We start from the raw sequence: 17,407 nt of genomic DNA, 5'->3' as shown, positions 1-17,407 counted from the left end.
CGTAGGACACAAATAAGCCATATCATTCGCATTTCGTGTATTGACTGGCAGTTAACATGGCTTGGCGAAAAGTTTGCAACGACTTGTGCAATTGTCCTCCGTGCATACCGAAATCCCCCAATCCAAAGTACAATTGCAACTGTCATACGCACGCATTCCCCCGGCGGGCAGGGGCAAGTTGTTGGCAGAAATTGAGGTGGAGAGTCCTCTCCGCACATATATGTGTCCCGTATATACATATACTATATGTATTTGGCAACAATTTATAAGGGCAATACGTGCAGGGCATATGCCCGGGTTAGGTTAGACTTCCTGTCGAGGACAACTATGCGAGGTCCACGCGTGTGCATACCAATGTCCCGACCAACAACCCAAGGCAGTCCAAGGATCGGAGTCGACCAGTCCTTGCAATCGCAGCAAACATTTCAAGAACGAGGAGCGAGAAGTGAGAAGCGAGCAGAAGGACCTGCAGCAAACAAGGCAGCAACTGAAAAACGAAAGGAACTGAGTGGCAACGGCTAGCTTCGGGCCAAGAGCTACAAATACCCTTTCAAGAAATGACCCGTAATTCATTCAATGCTCATAAAATCCATAAATGGTATATCTTCTAAATTCTACTTAAATAGTTTCATTTAAAAAGTGAATGTGAGCTTGTGAGATTTTTTTCCCTACTATTATACAATATTTTTTAAAGTGGGTAATAAATCGAAAAATTTATACAGACTTTTTTAAAAAAATGAATGGGATAGCAAATTTGGATTTTTAACTGGTGTTCGTGTTTGCATAAAAGCTCTATGCTTAATAAATAGGACAACTTCTTAGTTTTTTTGCTTAATAGAAATTCATATATATATTCACATATAATATTCATTCAATTGCTGCTTTTAATTAAAACGTTCCTTATTTTTATATGTTTATTGTAAAATTACTTAGTTTTATCCCTCTCTATAATTACTTAATACTAACTTATGTTCTATCTATAAAAAAACACTATTCTTCAGTTCTCGACAAAAATGCCGAAAAGGACACATTTTAAATATATTTTTTTGTTTTTTAAACTTTATAACCATAGAATACCTTTACTAGGCCCAGGGCATGGTGAAGGGTATCGAAAAGGAAGCGGAAGTTACGACTGAAACTTATGCCGGAGGTGGTCCCTGAATTCAACTTTGAGTTTTTGAAATTGCTCGCAACGCGCCGTCATGTCTTTTGCCCTTCTAGCCCGATTTCCCCTTGGCCCACAGTATTACCAATTCGATAATAAATATTACAAGCTAGACAACAAAAGAAGAAGAAAAAACATATATATGTATATGTCTGCGTATTGAAAACGAATTCAACAAGAAAACGAGAAAGTTGCTTGCACAAAACGAGCGAAAAACAAATTAAATTCGGTTTGTCGTTCTCATTTTTTTCCCCCACTCCAAGTTTTTCCTCTGCAGCACAAATTTTTTTAGCAATTACGTGGCGGGGGGAGGGGAAAGGGGGGGAAAAGGAGGAGGTGGAGGAGCGGGTGAAGGCTGCACGAAGTCAACGATTTGCATAAGTTGGGCGTGGCATTGCTGGGGCGTTGTCGCATTGATTACAAGCGTGAAAATGAATTTCGATTATGCGATGAAGGCAAGGACGAGGGTTCGTTGACAATGTTTTCGTTGCTTTTTGCCAGGACTCATTGTCAGTCGACTGGCGCCGCAAGGTATGCTATGATTTCACCACAGCGATTGGTCGGTGGGTTGAGCTGATCAGGTTAAATTCGCTTGGCTAGCCGAGCCACATGTAATTTGTGCAATGCATACGGAAATGTAATCAAAGGCAATGCTGAAATCTAGCACATACAGTTTTCCATCGATAAATATCTGAGAGCCCAGAAAAAGCAAATACACATACATATATGATTACACTTCGGGTGCCAAGGCCAATGATCAAATTTGGTTCGTTTATTTAGGCAATTTATTGCGGGCTGAGAAAATATGGTTGCATTCTGGCCTACGAGCAAAAATATTTGAAACATTTTATTGGATTATCCGCACAAAAAATGTGGCTAAATATTTTAAACTAAACAAATTTTATAGATTTTTTCCAAGTCATCAAAAATTAAATAATATAAATGATTTAATATTTATTAAGCAAATTCAATAAATAGTCACTAATTATTAAAACCTGTACATGCGAACCTTTTGGTCTTATACATAATCAATCTTTTTATACCCTTGCAGAGGGTATTATAATTTTGGTCAAAAGTGTGCAACGCAGTGAAGGAGACATCTCCGACCCTATAAAGTATATATATTCTTGATCAGGATCACCTCCTGAGTTGATATAGCCATGTCCGTCTGTCCGTCTGTCCGTCTGTCCGTCTGTCCGTCTGTCCGTCTGTCCGTCTGTCTGTCCGTCTGTCTGTTTCTACGCGAACTAGTCTCTCAGTTTTAAAGCTATCGAATTGAAACTTTGCACACACCCTTCTTTCCTTTGCACGCAGTATATAAGTCGGAACGGCCGAGATCGGCCGACTATATCCTATAGCTGCCATATAACTGATTGATCGGAAATGCCATAACTTTGGTGTTTGTAAAGTTAGGAAGTTGGGATTTTCTATGCGTGTTATTTTTGGCCAATCAAACCGACCTACCAAATTTCATAAGGATCGGCCGACTATATCCTATAGCTGCCATATAACTGATTGATCGGAAATGCTATAACTTTGGTGTTTGTAAAGTTAGGAAGCTGGGATTTTCTATGGGTTTTATATTTGGTTATTCAATCCGACCTACCAAATTTCATAAGGATCGGCCGACTATATCCTATAGCCGCCATATAACTGATTGATCGGAAATGCCATAACTTGGGTGTTTGTAAAGTTAGGAAGTTGGGACTTTTTATGAGTATTAAGAATGCATCATATAAATAATTTTGGAGAATATAATGTACATAATATTCTGCAAGGGTATATCAACTTCGGCTCCGCCCGAAGTTAGCTTTCCTTTCTTGTTAAAATACATTTAGGATAATCATCGCTTTTCATTATACCCGTTACTCGTAGAGTAAAAGGGTATATTGTATTCGTGCAAAAGTATGTAACAGGTAGAAGGAAGCGTTTCCGACCCTATAAAGTATATATATTCTTGTTCAGGATCACTAGCCGAGTCGATCTAGCCATGTCCGTCTGTCCGTCTGTCTGTCCGTCTGTCCGTCTGTCTGTCCGTCTGTCTGTCCGTATGAACGCTGAGATCTCGGAAACTATAAAAGCTAGAAGATTGGCATTTTGCATGCAGATTCTAGGAGTTCCTACGCAGCGCAAGTTTGTTTCAAAAAGGTGCCACGCCCCCTTTAACGCCCACAATAGCTTATATACGATTTTAAAAATTTAAATATTTCGGAAAAGTAAAAATGCAGTTTTATTTTGTTTATCAATACCTATCGAAATGTAGAAGAAATGTTTCAAATCGGACCATTCGTTAAAAAGTTATGCGTGATCAAAGTTTCTATCTCCATCTCCCTCACACTCCCTTTACCTGAGTAACGGGTATCTGATAGTCGGGGCACCCGACTATAGCGTTCTCTCTTGTTTTTTATTCGTCAATGGGGAATCCACTTATGGTTTTTCTTTTTCCGGCATTATATATTTTTTGATCTATTTTTTTTCTTGCTGGATTCGCAGTCGTCTTGAAAAATGTACTTTTTATGCTTCATTACGTGGCGTCTTCCTGCTGTCAGTTTTTCTTTACATTTCGTTTAACATTTGTCACTTTTATAGCCGCATGTGTGTGAGTGTGTCAGTCCGAATGAGTGTGAGTCCGTTTGTGTGTGTGAAAATGCCTCGCAGCTGCCCATCTTCATTTTGGTATGTTTTTCCTTTCTGTTTCCTTTCCTTTCCTTTTTTACGCTGCTCTGTCGCTCTAGTTGTTGTTGCTGCTGTTTATATTGTTGCTGTCGTTTCATCAACAGCTGCTGCTGCACAGAAAAAAAATATTAAAAAAAAATGGTTGGTCCAAACTGTTTTTAAGCACCATCCTTCAAACTAAACCAATGTTCAATTTTAAATTAAAATACCTTAGAAAGATTTTATTGACTGTGGCTTAAAATCAAACAAACAATCGCAATTTTGGATTATAAAACTTAAGTTTTATCCTGTGAAAATAAAATATTTCTTGTTGGAATGTTAATTTTTCTTTTTGTATTTCTTGTTAATTTTATTTTCTTATATGAAACTCAAAAAAATTATCTTATAGACAAAATCAAAAATAGAATAGATATTGCTGTGTATTTTTCTCCGTGTGGTACTAGCAGAGAGAATCCCCAAACACTTTGGCCCAGCCTCTTTACAACTTGATTTAAGGTTCAGTGGATATGGCGCCATGTCGACTTGCCTCTCGCTCCCACTTACAGCCCCACTTGGCAGGATCCCATCTTCCCACGTTCTCGCTTTCCCATGTGTTTGTCTCCTGACAAATGTCATGTTCAAATTGCAGACTGAACTTTTGACTTTTGACAACGACAGAGAATCAACGACGCGATTCCTTGATAGATATGAAGTGGATTTCCAAGGAGTCAAGGTCGAACATAAATGAAGAGAAGCTATAAAAGGCATAAATGTGTACAACCGACTTACCTTTGCTTAAACAACAACGAAACAGTTAATTTATATATTATTAACTAAATATATCCACTTAAATGTTTATTGCATTTTAAGAGTAAGTTAATTTCTAATTATTTCTCAGCTTGCACATATTTAAATTAGCATTTATAACTAACAAATTGGTTGCATTGCATTATTGGACATTAATTCTCAATTAATTTGCGAGCTGCATACATTTTTAATGTTTGTAATCCGGTCTGTTCATAATAAATACATACTAATGGGCTGTCTGCGACAAATGTCTGAAACAAATTGGAAAACGTTTTTATAATGCAAAATAATTCTAAGCAATCTGGGCATTTTAATGATTTTGATTTGATTAAACTTAGTAGTAGTTTTTTATTTTGTTATTTATTAGCTTCTAAGAAAAGTCTACACTTTCAGTAGTTAGATTAATTCTTGTTTCTTTATTAATTGTGTTGTCATTTTTAGGGTAACAAGACGTTTTGCTGATCTATTTACGTGTCACACTTGGTCCATTTGTTACGATAAATACATTGATCTATCACCGGGTGTTCCGGAGGCAAAACCCTCGGCATTAGGGCTCAATCACATTAGCGTGTTAAACTACTTAACATGGTGAAAGACAACCTAACCTGTGTTCTGCCGGAGGAAGACTGTTTGGGCCTAATACCCAAACAGGGTCGTACAATAACCGAAGGGGCGTGCCACATTACAACTGATTGAATTAATCAGCTTCATTATATGGCTACTATTTGGGGATTTAATGCATTTGCAGGGCATGTTTCAATTAGGCCACAGCCAAGGACTTTGACTCCCAGCTACATAAATTGTCGAACCGAATCGAATGGTATTGAATTGAATGGCACGGCTTGGAAAGGAATGTTTAATGTATATGTATAAAGAAAAGAGCCTCAAGAGCTTGAACAGGGGAATTTATGTGGCTACGTGCAGGGCATTTGCCAGTTTCAGAAAAGTCCTTTTGCCAAGAAGAAACCCCCAGAAGAAACCCGACTGGTAGTAGGCATATTTAATGACACCAACAGAAGACGGCACAGGCCATTATTGGAATTGGTTGTTTGGTTACAAAAGGCGAAAGTAAACAAAACTAACTAGCAAACAAAGGTGTAAACAAACGAACAAGTTAACAAAATATTTTCCCTTTCTCACAATGCACATATTTATTGCAAAACGCATACATATAACATATAATTTAAAGCAAACAGCCTGAAGTATTGATACAATCATATTTGTTTGGTAGTTTAATCAAAAAGTTTTTATTTCACATTTTGAGAATGAAACGCCGAGGATTACAATTCGAATGATGATGATTTCACAATCAATGTCCCAAAAGTGCCGAAGCCCCGACAGGTGACAAGCTCGCACAGAGCCCCAACACATCCACATCTGCAAGATACTTGGCACAATGAGGAAGACAACAGAGGAAGATATATTACGTTCAGCCAGGCATCCTTACATATCCCACATACACGAATATTGTATTATTTTCAATAAGCAGGCGACATATTGATAACAAAGCTTTGAAATATATACAAGCGTCCTTTTATTCACCCGCTGCCCCGATCCTTGATTTCAATGGCTGGAAAATATTGAATATGTCCCTCCCACACACAAAAGGAGATGACAGGACGAGGTAGCATCGAAGCGCAAAGTATTTTGTGCCAAAAAAGAAAGAAAAGGGAAATATTGTATGGTCATGTCATTGTATGTGTTATAAATGTATGCAGCGGGCGGGGGATTAGACTACTGCTGGAAGTTGAATTTCTATTATATTCTCCACTCTTAGGCAGGGATGATGCCAGAATGATGATATGAGTGCAATGACAGAGGAACCGCAAAACCAACAGAGTCGGAATGGAAGCTGAACGGGCATTCAAAGCTGGAAAGGATAGGGAAAAGCATTTAAAAATGGCAGACAGCAGAAGATGCAAATGAGAATCGGTCTCTGGCTGCTGCTGCTATTGCTGCTGCATCTGCTCCTTCCACACACTTTCGAAAGTTAACACACGAGAATATCCCTGCAGGACCGCACACTCCCACTCAGAGTCAGTCAATCACTCCTGCTTCGATTACAGCAGAAGGAGTGACATTTTTTAGTTGCGCCAACAGCAGGAAAAACCCGCAAAATGAATGAAAAGCCAAGATGGGACAGGGAAAATCCAAGTGCACCCCCCCTTTTTTAGCAGCGTCTGCTGCTGTCACATAATCCCCTTTTTCAATAAGATTTAAATTTGCATTTGACACATATTGGACGAGGACAGCCAAGCCAAAGACGAGGGCACCGGCAACAGCCCAATCCTGTCCAACAAACCAAACGATGGTGTCGACAACAACTCACAACCACTACCTCTGCGAATTGGAAGCTATATGCATATACCTGCACATAAATATTTCCTCAAGTACCTTGGTGTGTGTGGAAAACTTCTCTGATATAAAATTGACGTAGCGAAGATTACATGACCCATAAATGTTTGTCTCCAAGAATTGGTTGGTTGTAACCCCAAATTTGTAGTCACATTTTTTTACTTTGGGAATCGTTTTTAGCCAATAATCTACCTTAGCGATAGCTAAACCATCAGTTTCAATTAAACATCGAATTATTCAAAAGAGTACCTATTTTCAGTTAAAATTTGTGGTTCCTCAAACGATTTTTCTGTCTATCGGAATACTAAAACTGCTTTAAAAATATTTCCAGAAGGTTTTAATCAAGATAAATCTATTCATTTGGCGGCATGTTCTCTTGACGCCATAACTTAAGTATAAAAGACAGTTCCAATTATTAAAATTTAATTATTATGTAGTGGCGGATCCAGGATCAGATTTATTGTAGCATAATTTTCTGATCCCACATTTTCAACCACTTTTATGAACTTTAATTTTAGTTGGCAATATTAATGATATATCGATTCCAAAAATATTCCTACCTATTGAGGCAGTCTTAAATATCTGTGCCATGTATTTCCAAGACTGTTTTCAATTCATACACAAATATTGACTGCTTCTGCCTGCGAACCATAAGCAGATCTTAAATATTCCGCTCTTTTCCCCTCCCACTCAGCCAACCACATTAGCATAGGCTCCACAACAGAACATATATTTAACCTCGGCGCATGCATAACAGAGGAGAATGCAGTGGCATTGCCAAGAATGGCATGAGCGTGCTTCGAGGGGGTTTCGTGGGGACAGGTGACAGCTTAGGGGGCAGAAAAAAGGGGACGTCAGAGGTTGAAATAGTGCAAAAGGTAGTTTACAATAGAGGAAACTGCGCGTCATTAGCATAGCTAAGGGAATTGTTTTAGTTGGTTTCAGTTCGTTTGGTGGGCTGGTTTGGCTGGATTGGATGGCTTGGATGGTTGGACCCCGCGAATGGATGGGTGTGGCATGCAGGGGGGCGGTGGCCAACATGGCTGACATGTTATGTGATTTGATTTGGACTCCCCCACTCTTTTCGCCCCGCCTCCTCTCCCTCGCATTTCAGTGCATGGTGCCTGGTCTGCGGCAATTGGGGGTAAGTACGTTTTGGTTTGGAAACCTCATTAGTTTGACATTCCAATATGTCAGATTGTGGCTACTGGCAACTGCGGCAAAACCAATGAAAGAGCTACAGCGGAAACCGAGTGAATGGATCGCATCAAAACACACGATAAATGTTACTTGCTAATCAATTATGAAGTTTTCATCTAAATTGCTACATAGCATAAATGATTTATAATAGTTTTATATTTCAGTTTTCTTGATTTTATAGCCTTTGATCAAAACATTTAATTCGAATAATTTTTCTTATATGTTTTCAAGAGCAATATGATCTTAACGGAAATACATATCTTGTTATTTCGTTGTGTTTTAGTAGGCTGTGATTTGATTAGTAAAATGTAAAAACATGCATCCCAAAATAAAACAAGAGAGAACGCTATAGTCGGGTGCCCCGACTATCAGATACCCGTTACTCAGGTAAAGGGAGTGCGAGGGAGATGGAGATAGAAACTTTGATCACGCATAACTTTTTAACGAATGGTCCGATTTGAAAAATTTCTTCTACATTTCGATAGGTATTGATAAACACAATAAAACTGCATTTTTACTTTTCCGAAATATTTAAATTTTTAAAATCGTATATAAACGATTGTGGGCGTTAAAGGGGGCGTGGCACCTTTTTGAAACAAACTTGCGCTGCGTAGGAACTCCTAAAATCTGCATGCAAAATGCCAATCTTCTAGCTTTTATAGTTTCCGAGATCTCAGCGTTCATACGGACGGACAGACAGACGGACAGACAGACGGACAGACGGACAGACGGACAGACGGACATGGCTATATCGACTCGGCTAGTGACCCTGATCAAGAATATATATACTTTATAGGGTCGGAAACGCTTCCTTCTACCTGTTAAATACTTTTGCACGAATACAATATACCCTTTTACTCTACGAGTAACGGGTATAAATACCATAAACATCATCAAAATGTGATGTAGAATTAAAAATGGCAAATATATTTAAAATACTTTATGCTGGAGGTCATTGTTAATAAAGATGCTTAGGTATATATTTAGTAACCACTACATTTATTACTATATTTTAATTCTGTTTAATAGCCATCAAAGCTACAATAAAATTGCTGTATTTAAAACAATGCTTGCTTCATGGGCAACTCCTTCACAAGTAACGAGCTGACATTAGTTATAATTATTCTGCCGACACACATCTCACTTATCGGACTAACAATGCATAATGACGTATTATCATGCTCCATTTACGCCCTATCTAATTGCATCCCATCTAGCATTTCAATTCTCGTTGCCGTTCTCTGTCAATAAGCTGGCACTTTCTCAATGGCCAGGCACCCACTTACTCCTTCCGACATATGCTCATCCATTTATCATAGTCGCTATAGCGATTGTGTTGCATACCCTTCGGGTTGGGGTTGGGTATCGTCCTTAGTTCGCTTCATTAAAAAGTAAGCCCTTTTAAATTGGCCCCTTTCCCCCCCCGCTCCGTGGACAGCTTGCCATTCCGCTTACCATCCGGGCAACAACCAATTGACATTCATAGAAAGCAGCCAGACTGCGTTCTTTTCTCCATTTCACCATTTCTCCATTTATCCCATCTTCTCGCCACTAGTTTTCCCCCCATATTCAATTTTTTTTTCGGATCCTTCTCAAATCGTTTTGGCCTGTTCATCTTTTTCCCGACCATGTCTATGTGTGTGTGTGTGTGTGCGTGTTTGCCTTTCAATTTGCTGACTGCTGCGTGTGTGCCCAGTTAGAGAAACATAATCGGGCAATACTTTTCCAGCTATTTGCGTGGCAAATATTTTTGCGGAGCCCGGAGAAAAAGCAACGAGCCATCGAAGCGAAGGCAGCAACAAAATTGTCAAAGGGTTTGTGTGTCCATGGGTGTGTGTTTTCCATGCCAGGTTGTGCGTCCTGTCCTGGATTCCCCGTTTAGATTCCCCGGCTATGACTCTGGCTTCGGGCCTGTTTGTCATCAGCTCCATATCTGCCGGCCAATTTACATTTACGAGCCGGCAGCGACAGCAGCCGGGCAGCCGTCAAATATGTTAAATAACGAACTATTTTGCATTTTTATTTTATTTTTTCTCGCCCCAGCTCATATTGAACATGGTGGGGAAGAAAGAGGGGAAGGGGGGAATCAAGGGATTGGGCTTTTCCAGGGAATGCCTTGAACGCCGAGAATTTGTGTGCGGCTTTCAATGAGGAATGTGTGTGAGCCTCTCCGTCTGTTTCTGCTTTTGTGTCTGCATTTGGTATCCTCCTCCCCGGTCTGTTTACACAACCATGTCAATTTAAATCTATGTCAAAACACACGACTTAGTTGAGGTTTATTTATGTCGGTCTGCCCCTCCCCTCCCCTGCCCGCAACCACTTCCCACGTTCCTTCCTTTATGTACAATTCAATAAAAAATAAAAGAACAGAAAAAAAACAAACTGGAAGCGGTTTTTTCCACTTTTTTATTTGCATTTCCGAGTCACGTAAATGGATCTTCGGCACTATCTGGATAATATTCGATTTCCACACGCTCCCCTTTTCAATGCCCTTCGCCTTTTGCCAATACCTTTTAAATTGGTTTGGCTGACAACGCCTCGCTCAATAAATATCTAATTTCCGTCGAATGTGTTTTCATACATTGTGTACGAATTAAAGTGGAAAATGCTCATTTTTTTTGTAACCGCCCTATAAGTAGGGGCGTGGCCGGGCTTAAGCCCATCAAGCGTATGATTAGCGTCAATCAGTGAAATCGTGGACGTTTAATTAAAAATCAATCAGTTGCTGTGACATAAAAGCGAATGGTTCGATAAACAGTTTATGTAGCCAAGGTTTAGGATCCGTAGTAAAAGCTGGACTGCAGCGTGAATGAACGGAAATATTCTAGGGGCAGGATGGGCGTGGCCGGGGAGGCGATACATTGAAAATTTTGTAGTGGACATCAATCATTTTGTTGCACGGCCTGGGCAAGGTTTCGTGTTAATCAGAGAAACACCCATAGCATGATAGATTGACTCTGTATTTTGTGTGGCTAAGGTTAGGTCCTAGTAATTAGTGCTGGTTTTGGAAATTGTAGACTTCAGGCTATTGACAGTAGTTTGACTTTCAACTTGGTATTTTTGGATTATAATGCGTAAGTCGACCAGTTTTGGTATTTCGTTGCTATAATTTTGACCCATCCCCATACAATGTTCTAATTTGCGTATTGATTTTGTATTCATTTCATTTCATTAAAACTTTTGTTAAAGCACAGAAAGCATTTCTATCTTCGTACTAAAATAAATACACATTTAGAGTTTAAATTTAATTATCCACTTTATTATCTTTAAAATTTTCATTAAAAAACAGTGTATACCTCGTTACCCGAAATCAAAAGCATATTATAAATTATTATTTTTAAAGCTTTAAGCAACTATTTGATTTATTAAGCTCATTACATTTTATTGGAAACAAAAATCGGATCGAAAGTCCATCCGTCAATCAGAAATGCCGTGAGCTAGCAAATAAATTTATCGACATCATGATATGTATATTGTGATTCCAGGAAGCGGGTTCATAATGAGTTGATTAAAAACCAGAATAAACTTTCTACCGAGGAGGCCCGACCCCGGTCAAGGTAAATTAACTTCGAGTGTGAAGAGTGGGAAAATGAGTGGACCCTGTTTATGATTGCTTTCACGCCTGTCTGGTCATTAACCTAGGAACAACTTTGCCCAAAAAAAAACACATTTGCGGTCCCCGCATCTCCTATTTTTTTTTGCATTTTTATTAGTCCACAAATAAAACTTTTTTGTTTGTCTATCCATGATGAGGGTTGGACAGGGGTTGGCGGGGGTGGAAAGGGACCGAGGTCCTAAAGCATAAACAGATCAATAAAACAAGAAGAAGTGGAAAAGCCGGGACAACAGCCACAAAACTACCAAAGGAATCCGGGCATAACAGTCCAAGAAACAACAGCGGCAACTGGCGCAGTTCCCATGCAAATTTCTCCAGACCTACGACACACACCCCCTCAGAGAACCCCAAAAAAAAAACCCCATTGAATCCATAGCACCCAGAGGCACCTCGGGGACGACACTCTGCTCGCCATTAACTGTTGCCCGTCTATTTGTTTGTACAAATAATGTGTAAGCAGGCATATTTTTGTCAACGAGGCTAATTTCTGTCACAGATTTACGTGACAATGGCCCAGGCAAAAAGCCAGGGCCCAGAAAACGCTCGGAAAGCCAAAGAAATCCGCAACAACACGCATACACGGAATAAAAACACAACAATTACAAAACAGGTTTCATCAAAGGGGCTGCTTGGGTGGGTGGGTGTTTTTGGTGGTTAGTGGGTGATCCAAGTCTGGCAGTTTTTGGTCGAAATATTTTCGTTTCTTCTGCTGTCAGTGAGGCTCTTCGTCCTCGACGTCGTCGTCGTTTTGCGGGCAGTCCGTAAAAGCCATAAAAAGAAATATACCAGCAGCGGCTGGCAAAAAAAAAAAGAGGCCCAAAACAAAACTGAGCCGTGAAGAAGCAGCGTAGAAAAAACTGGGTTAGCTTGGGTACTCCTCCCTCCATTCAACATTTTTCGCCCCAGCCCCCGTGTCATTGTTGTTTTTTCGTTGTTTCTTTTTTTTTTTTTAGCACCTATGCACTGTTTTTGCTCTTTCTGAACGATGCGCCCTGCTCCTGTCCGTCTTGGTTATTGTTGTCCAAGAAACTCAATGTGTGACACATATGCAGTCGGCACTCCTCATGCCACCCACTCACCCACTACTACTGCAACACTCGTTCCCCAGATTTCACTGGGTCGTTCCACTTTTCCTTGGTAGCATCTTGAATACCAAACAATCGGATTGAGGAAAGTAGTTTATGGGAAAAGTTTTGACTTACTCAAATATTTTAATGCTCAAGAGTCCGTGATTCAAATAATCTTTAATGGGATCTTAATTAGGAATGATTATGGTGACCATTGCAGATAAAAGTCAAGGTGGAAAATTGGAATAATAAGCAATTAATTTAAAGATAATAAGATATTTATTTAATTTCTGTTATTTATTTCCGAACATATATTGAGTTTGTTTAATAAAATAATTTATAATTTAAAATTTTCATTCCAAATTCCTTTTACTGCATTTAAAAAGTTACAAGAAAGAAAACTTACTTTTGTTGACCATAAATTATCATGTCTTTGATAAAATTGTTATATCTGATAACTGCATAATGTACCTTATTCCCCTGCCAACAAAATATATTTGAATTTGCATTTTGATATTGGGAAAAGACAAGTTAGATTTCTTTAAATGATAATTATTTTGTAAAACAAATTCTAAGCCAAATCAACTCAGTTGTGGTAAGTCATTGTGGAATAGCTGATAATTTGTATACATCCTTCAAGGATCCCATTGTGGTGCTTGAAAGGCAGCAGAGCTCTCATCTGCTTGATGAAAACGGATGCCGAAGTCCACTCTGATCTCCTGCCATGGACGAAATCGAATTTTCACCCAGTTCCTTGGGGGGCAATGCAAATACACAGTGGCAATTCCTGGATGCCCCAACAGATCTGTGGACCCGCCAGCAATGTTGCTGAATGCATTGACCACCCATCAGAATGGGTGATGGACGTTGATATGTTTGCCACATTTAATTTGGAGTGTGGGTGAGTGGGCGGAGTATCCACCACCCACCATACCCCCACTTTCCACCACCGCCCCCCGCCGAGGTTGTTTATTGGCTGACAAGTGCTGCACATCCGGGCTGCGTTTGCGGAAATGAGCAAATGACTAATGACTGACCAGAGCGAAGGCACCCGAGGCGGCAAGTGACCCTTGCCCCCACTCTGTTTTCTGTTTTCTGCTTTCTATTTCTTGTTTACTGTGCGCTTCAATTAAAGCATCTTGCAGGAAATTGAACTTTTAGTCAAGTGGCCAACGGGTGGGAGGGGGTCGGCAGTTCAGTGGGTGGCCCATGGGGTGGTGCTTTCAAGATGGGGACGGCGACTGCCACATCAATCTGTTACGTACTTGACTTGTGGGTGGGTTCGTGGGTCGGCGGCTTTTCAGGGCTTGAAAAGCGTATCCGTATCCAGTTGTTGCATGTGCCTAGGTTACTTTTCTCTGTTTGCTTTTTTGCCTTTCTAGCCACTTGAGTTTGATTACTGATCACTTCACTATGCAATCACCGATTGATTATTTTCCATTTCATAGGCACTGAAATCTGAGCAGGCCACCGAAAAATATATAATATTTATGGGCCCTTGAAGCCTATCCATTTGCGGTCACCATTTCGCGATTTAAGCTTGGCCGGCTAAGTACGAGATGTTGCCGCTTTCCGGCCGCGCACCAACACGAGCAACATCAATACGGCTTGCCACACTCCACCAGGGCGACTCTATGTGCGATGCTCACGCGCCAAATAACCAACGTGCACTGGCACATCCGTGCCACATTATGCGCATTTTATGGCACGTTGGCGACCTCGACACTCGCTTCGTTTTAGATCACACGACGGCATCGGCACGCGAGCAACATGCAATACGGAAATTGTTGTCCTAGGCGCAACAGACCCAAAACCCGAGACCAGATGGCACGACCCATGTCGTGGCACTAATCGCTTGGGAGAAGCAAACCCGAAGTGCCCCCGATTGCCGGAGAATCTGAGCATGCGCCGTGCCTGAGCCGACATTAATTTGCCACCTGGCAATGCTGCCCCATCAGCCGGAGTATTCAAAAGGAATTCTCGTCGACTGGACAGTGATTTGATGGCAATGGGGAAAGACGAAGATGAATGTATGATGGGTGGGGGGTTTACAAAGACCGGCCGGATTCAAGTTCAGTTTGCCCTTTGACCGCAAAATACCGGCTTCCAGCTAATAAACTCCAGTAGCAACCAAATTTGTTCTTCGAATTTATTGTGGAACATTCTTCCCTACTATCCCGAAACTAAGACTGATAAATGGCAACGCACACTGGCAATTTGCAAGTTGCTGCCAGTGTTTAGAGCACTGAGCTAACCCCAAAAGTTTTATATGCCCCATCTCGTTGCGGCCCATTTCGGTCCGCTTTGTTGCTCCTTTGCTCATTTTAATATACAATATTAGCCGGTAGTGATGTTTCAATTAATTTTTAAGGTGCACCCCACTGCCCAGCTCCTTTGGAAAAAGGAGCATCACCACGAAGATGGTTGAAGTTATAGATGGGAGCTTTAAGATGCAGAAGAGGGGGAGGGAGGGGACGAAGGCAGAACCGCATGCTAAGATATGATGGCAGATGCCAAGCAGGATGAATAAATGGCTTGGATGCAAAGTTTAAATTTTTCATGGTTGGGCAGTTCGGTTGGGCTGCTCTGTTGGGAGTTCAGGGGGTGGTGGATCTGAATCTTCCTCATCTTTGCCTTCTTGTGGTTTCTATTGGTCAAGCTAGGGAGTAATTCGACTTTTAGCTGTGCCAGTAGTCATTGCACTTCCCAACCGACTCGTTTTGGTGAAGAAAGCATTGTTCTAAGCGCATTTATTTATTTTGTCTTGATTATTATCTTATATCATTCATTAACGAAATTTTTTAACTCCCGATTTATTCAATAGCAATTTTAACATTTGTTTGATTGGTTTGTATTTATAAAATCAATAAGGAGCACATTTTTTCAATCTACTATTTACACATTTTAACACCTTCGTCGCAATATCCAGAATCGGATTTGATGAACTCTAAAATTTATAAAAAAACAGTATTTGGAATTCTTCAAGTATTTTAGGAAAACTCACCGGGAAGCTTATTCTGCTTACGTCGGCACTTCTCATTTTCCAATCCACAGGCGCTGACGCCCTCATAATAACATTTTCCATCATAATTGCAGGTGGGCAAAATGCACGGTCCACAAGGCTTATTGCAATTTAGACCCCATCCAAAACCGACTAACATGAAAACTAATTCGAAAATATAATATATATAATCATATATTTTTGACAAGTCAACATCTATGGCTTACCCAAATTTACAATAATGTATAACTTCATATTCAAAGTAGCTAAATAAAAGTGAATTTTTTAAAGACCATAGTATCCAATTGGTTAAGGTTTAATGCATTTAAAAAGCAAAACTAACTAATTTCATCGCTTGAATACTTGAGAAATGTTTATGTTTATTAGTCAATGTCTCAATAGTACTCGTAGCTTTAATGCCTTTATGATAAACTGTCAACGAATTTAAAAGTTATTTGATTCAGAACAACATCAGGATTGTAATTTAAATGTTAACACCTATTCGCCGCATTTATAACTACACGGTAATTTTCAATAAGCTTCATGAAAGGACTGAATAGTGCTGTGATATTCAATATCCTTATATTGTTAAAACTCAATGTGGTGAATGATATAAAATAACGTAGTTGCATATTATTATTATAATAAAAGCAGCCGTTATTTATTTAAATAAAGCTGTTGTTTACAAGCAAGGAGGATAGTGAATGGCATTTTACTAAAAGCATTTAATTAGGTATGCCTGAGAAGATCGCATTAGAAAGCTTTACCATTTTCTGGAAAATGTTAATGGAAATTCAATTTAAACCGTATCGGCTAATCCCAAAAAAATACGTTTACAAGTGTCTTTCGTGGTGCTCAACGTTCAACGCGCTGTACATTTAACAAACAATTTCCAGTCAATTGTGTCAGGACATTCCCCATTTCGATTCAATACGTACTGCAGTTCAGAGTTGTACTCCGTTCTGCTGGGTTCTGCTCATCCTCATCCTCATCCTCATCCTTATGCTTCTTCATCTTGTTCTTGTTGTGGTTTAATGGATTTGCAGTTTGCAGTTCCTTAACAATTCCATGTTATTTTCGCTTTTTTGCGTTTCCTTTCTCGCGCTTGCCCTTTTCGTGTTGGAGTTGAATTTTTGCAATCTCCCTTGTTTTTTTTGTATTTGGTTCGGTTTTTTCTGGTTCCATTTTTGTAGTATTTTTTGTATTTTGGTAATTGCTTGCCATTGTTGGTGGTGCTGAAGCGATTGCAGGATGAACTTTCCCCAATGGAGTTTGCAATTGTTGAGCATTGTGCGACTAAAGTAAACTCTTTAAATATCCCTCGGTTGAGAAACTCTTTTCCTTCCTGTTCACCTCCCCCAATTATCAATCGAAGACAAATCAGGGAAAAGTTTTATTTTTTGTTTTGGAATGAGGGCAAATCTGTGCCTTCAAATTAACTCGTACCCAACACGTATCTAATTTCATTTTCACTACATGTGTGGCACATAAAAAACTAATTCAAAGCGCTCAATATAATTTATATCCTATCTGGACAACAA

The 17,407-nt window shown here is 39.7% G+C and overlaps 2 protein-coding genes across 2 annotated transcripts in view; both read right to left on the bottom strand.

Moving 5' to 3' along the window:
* LOC108041324 (chaoptin) overlaps positions 1-14,514 on the bottom strand; it is a 44,243-nt gene extending 29,729 nt beyond the window's left edge. Inside the window, exon 1 of the mRNA XM_044460118.1 lies at positions 14,131-14,514. The gene's annotated coding sequence lies outside the window, so the exon portion shown is untranslated. The remainder of the gene's footprint in view (positions 1-14,130) is intronic.
* Positions 14,515-15,700: 1,186 nt separating this feature from the next.
* Positions 15,701-16,880, bottom strand: LOC108043999. Its single transcript, XM_044460458.1, has 4 exons — positions 16,805-16,880; positions 16,094-16,132; positions 15,870-16,031; positions 15,701-15,812 (listed from the first exon to the last, which is right to left on the bottom strand). Exons 1-4 carry the CDS (start codon positions 16,878-16,880, stop codon positions 15,757-15,759), a joined length of 333 nt encoding a protein of 110 aa, XP_044316393.1. The 3' UTR covers positions 15,701-15,756.
* Between the last annotated feature and the right edge of the window lie 527 nt (positions 16,881-17,407).

Source organism: Drosophila rhopaloa, unplaced genomic scaffold (genome assembly GCF_018152115.1).
Source record: "Drosophila rhopaloa isolate 14029-0021.01 unplaced genomic scaffold, ASM1815211v1 contig_2, whole genome shotgun sequence".
Classification (NCBI taxonomy): domain Eukaryota; kingdom Metazoa; phylum Arthropoda; class Insecta; order Diptera; family Drosophilidae; genus Drosophila; species Drosophila rhopaloa.
This window is presented reverse-complemented; position numbering and strand designations above follow the sequence as displayed.

Excerpts from the sequence above, each read along its gene's own strand:
- LOC108043999 (XM_044460458.1), bottom strand. The coding sequence starts at position 16,880 with ATGAAGAAGCATAAGGATGAGGATGAGGATGAGGATGAGCAGAACCCA. Across the intron at positions 16,133-16,804 it reads GAGTACAACTCTGAACTGCA|CTACTTTGAATATGAAGTTA; the intron begins GTACGTATTGAA and ends ACTTTTATTTAG. Across the intron at positions 15,813-15,869 it reads TAAGCAGAATAAGCTTCCCG|AGTTCATCAAATCCGATTCT; the intron begins GTGAGTTTTCCT and ends TATAAATTTTAG.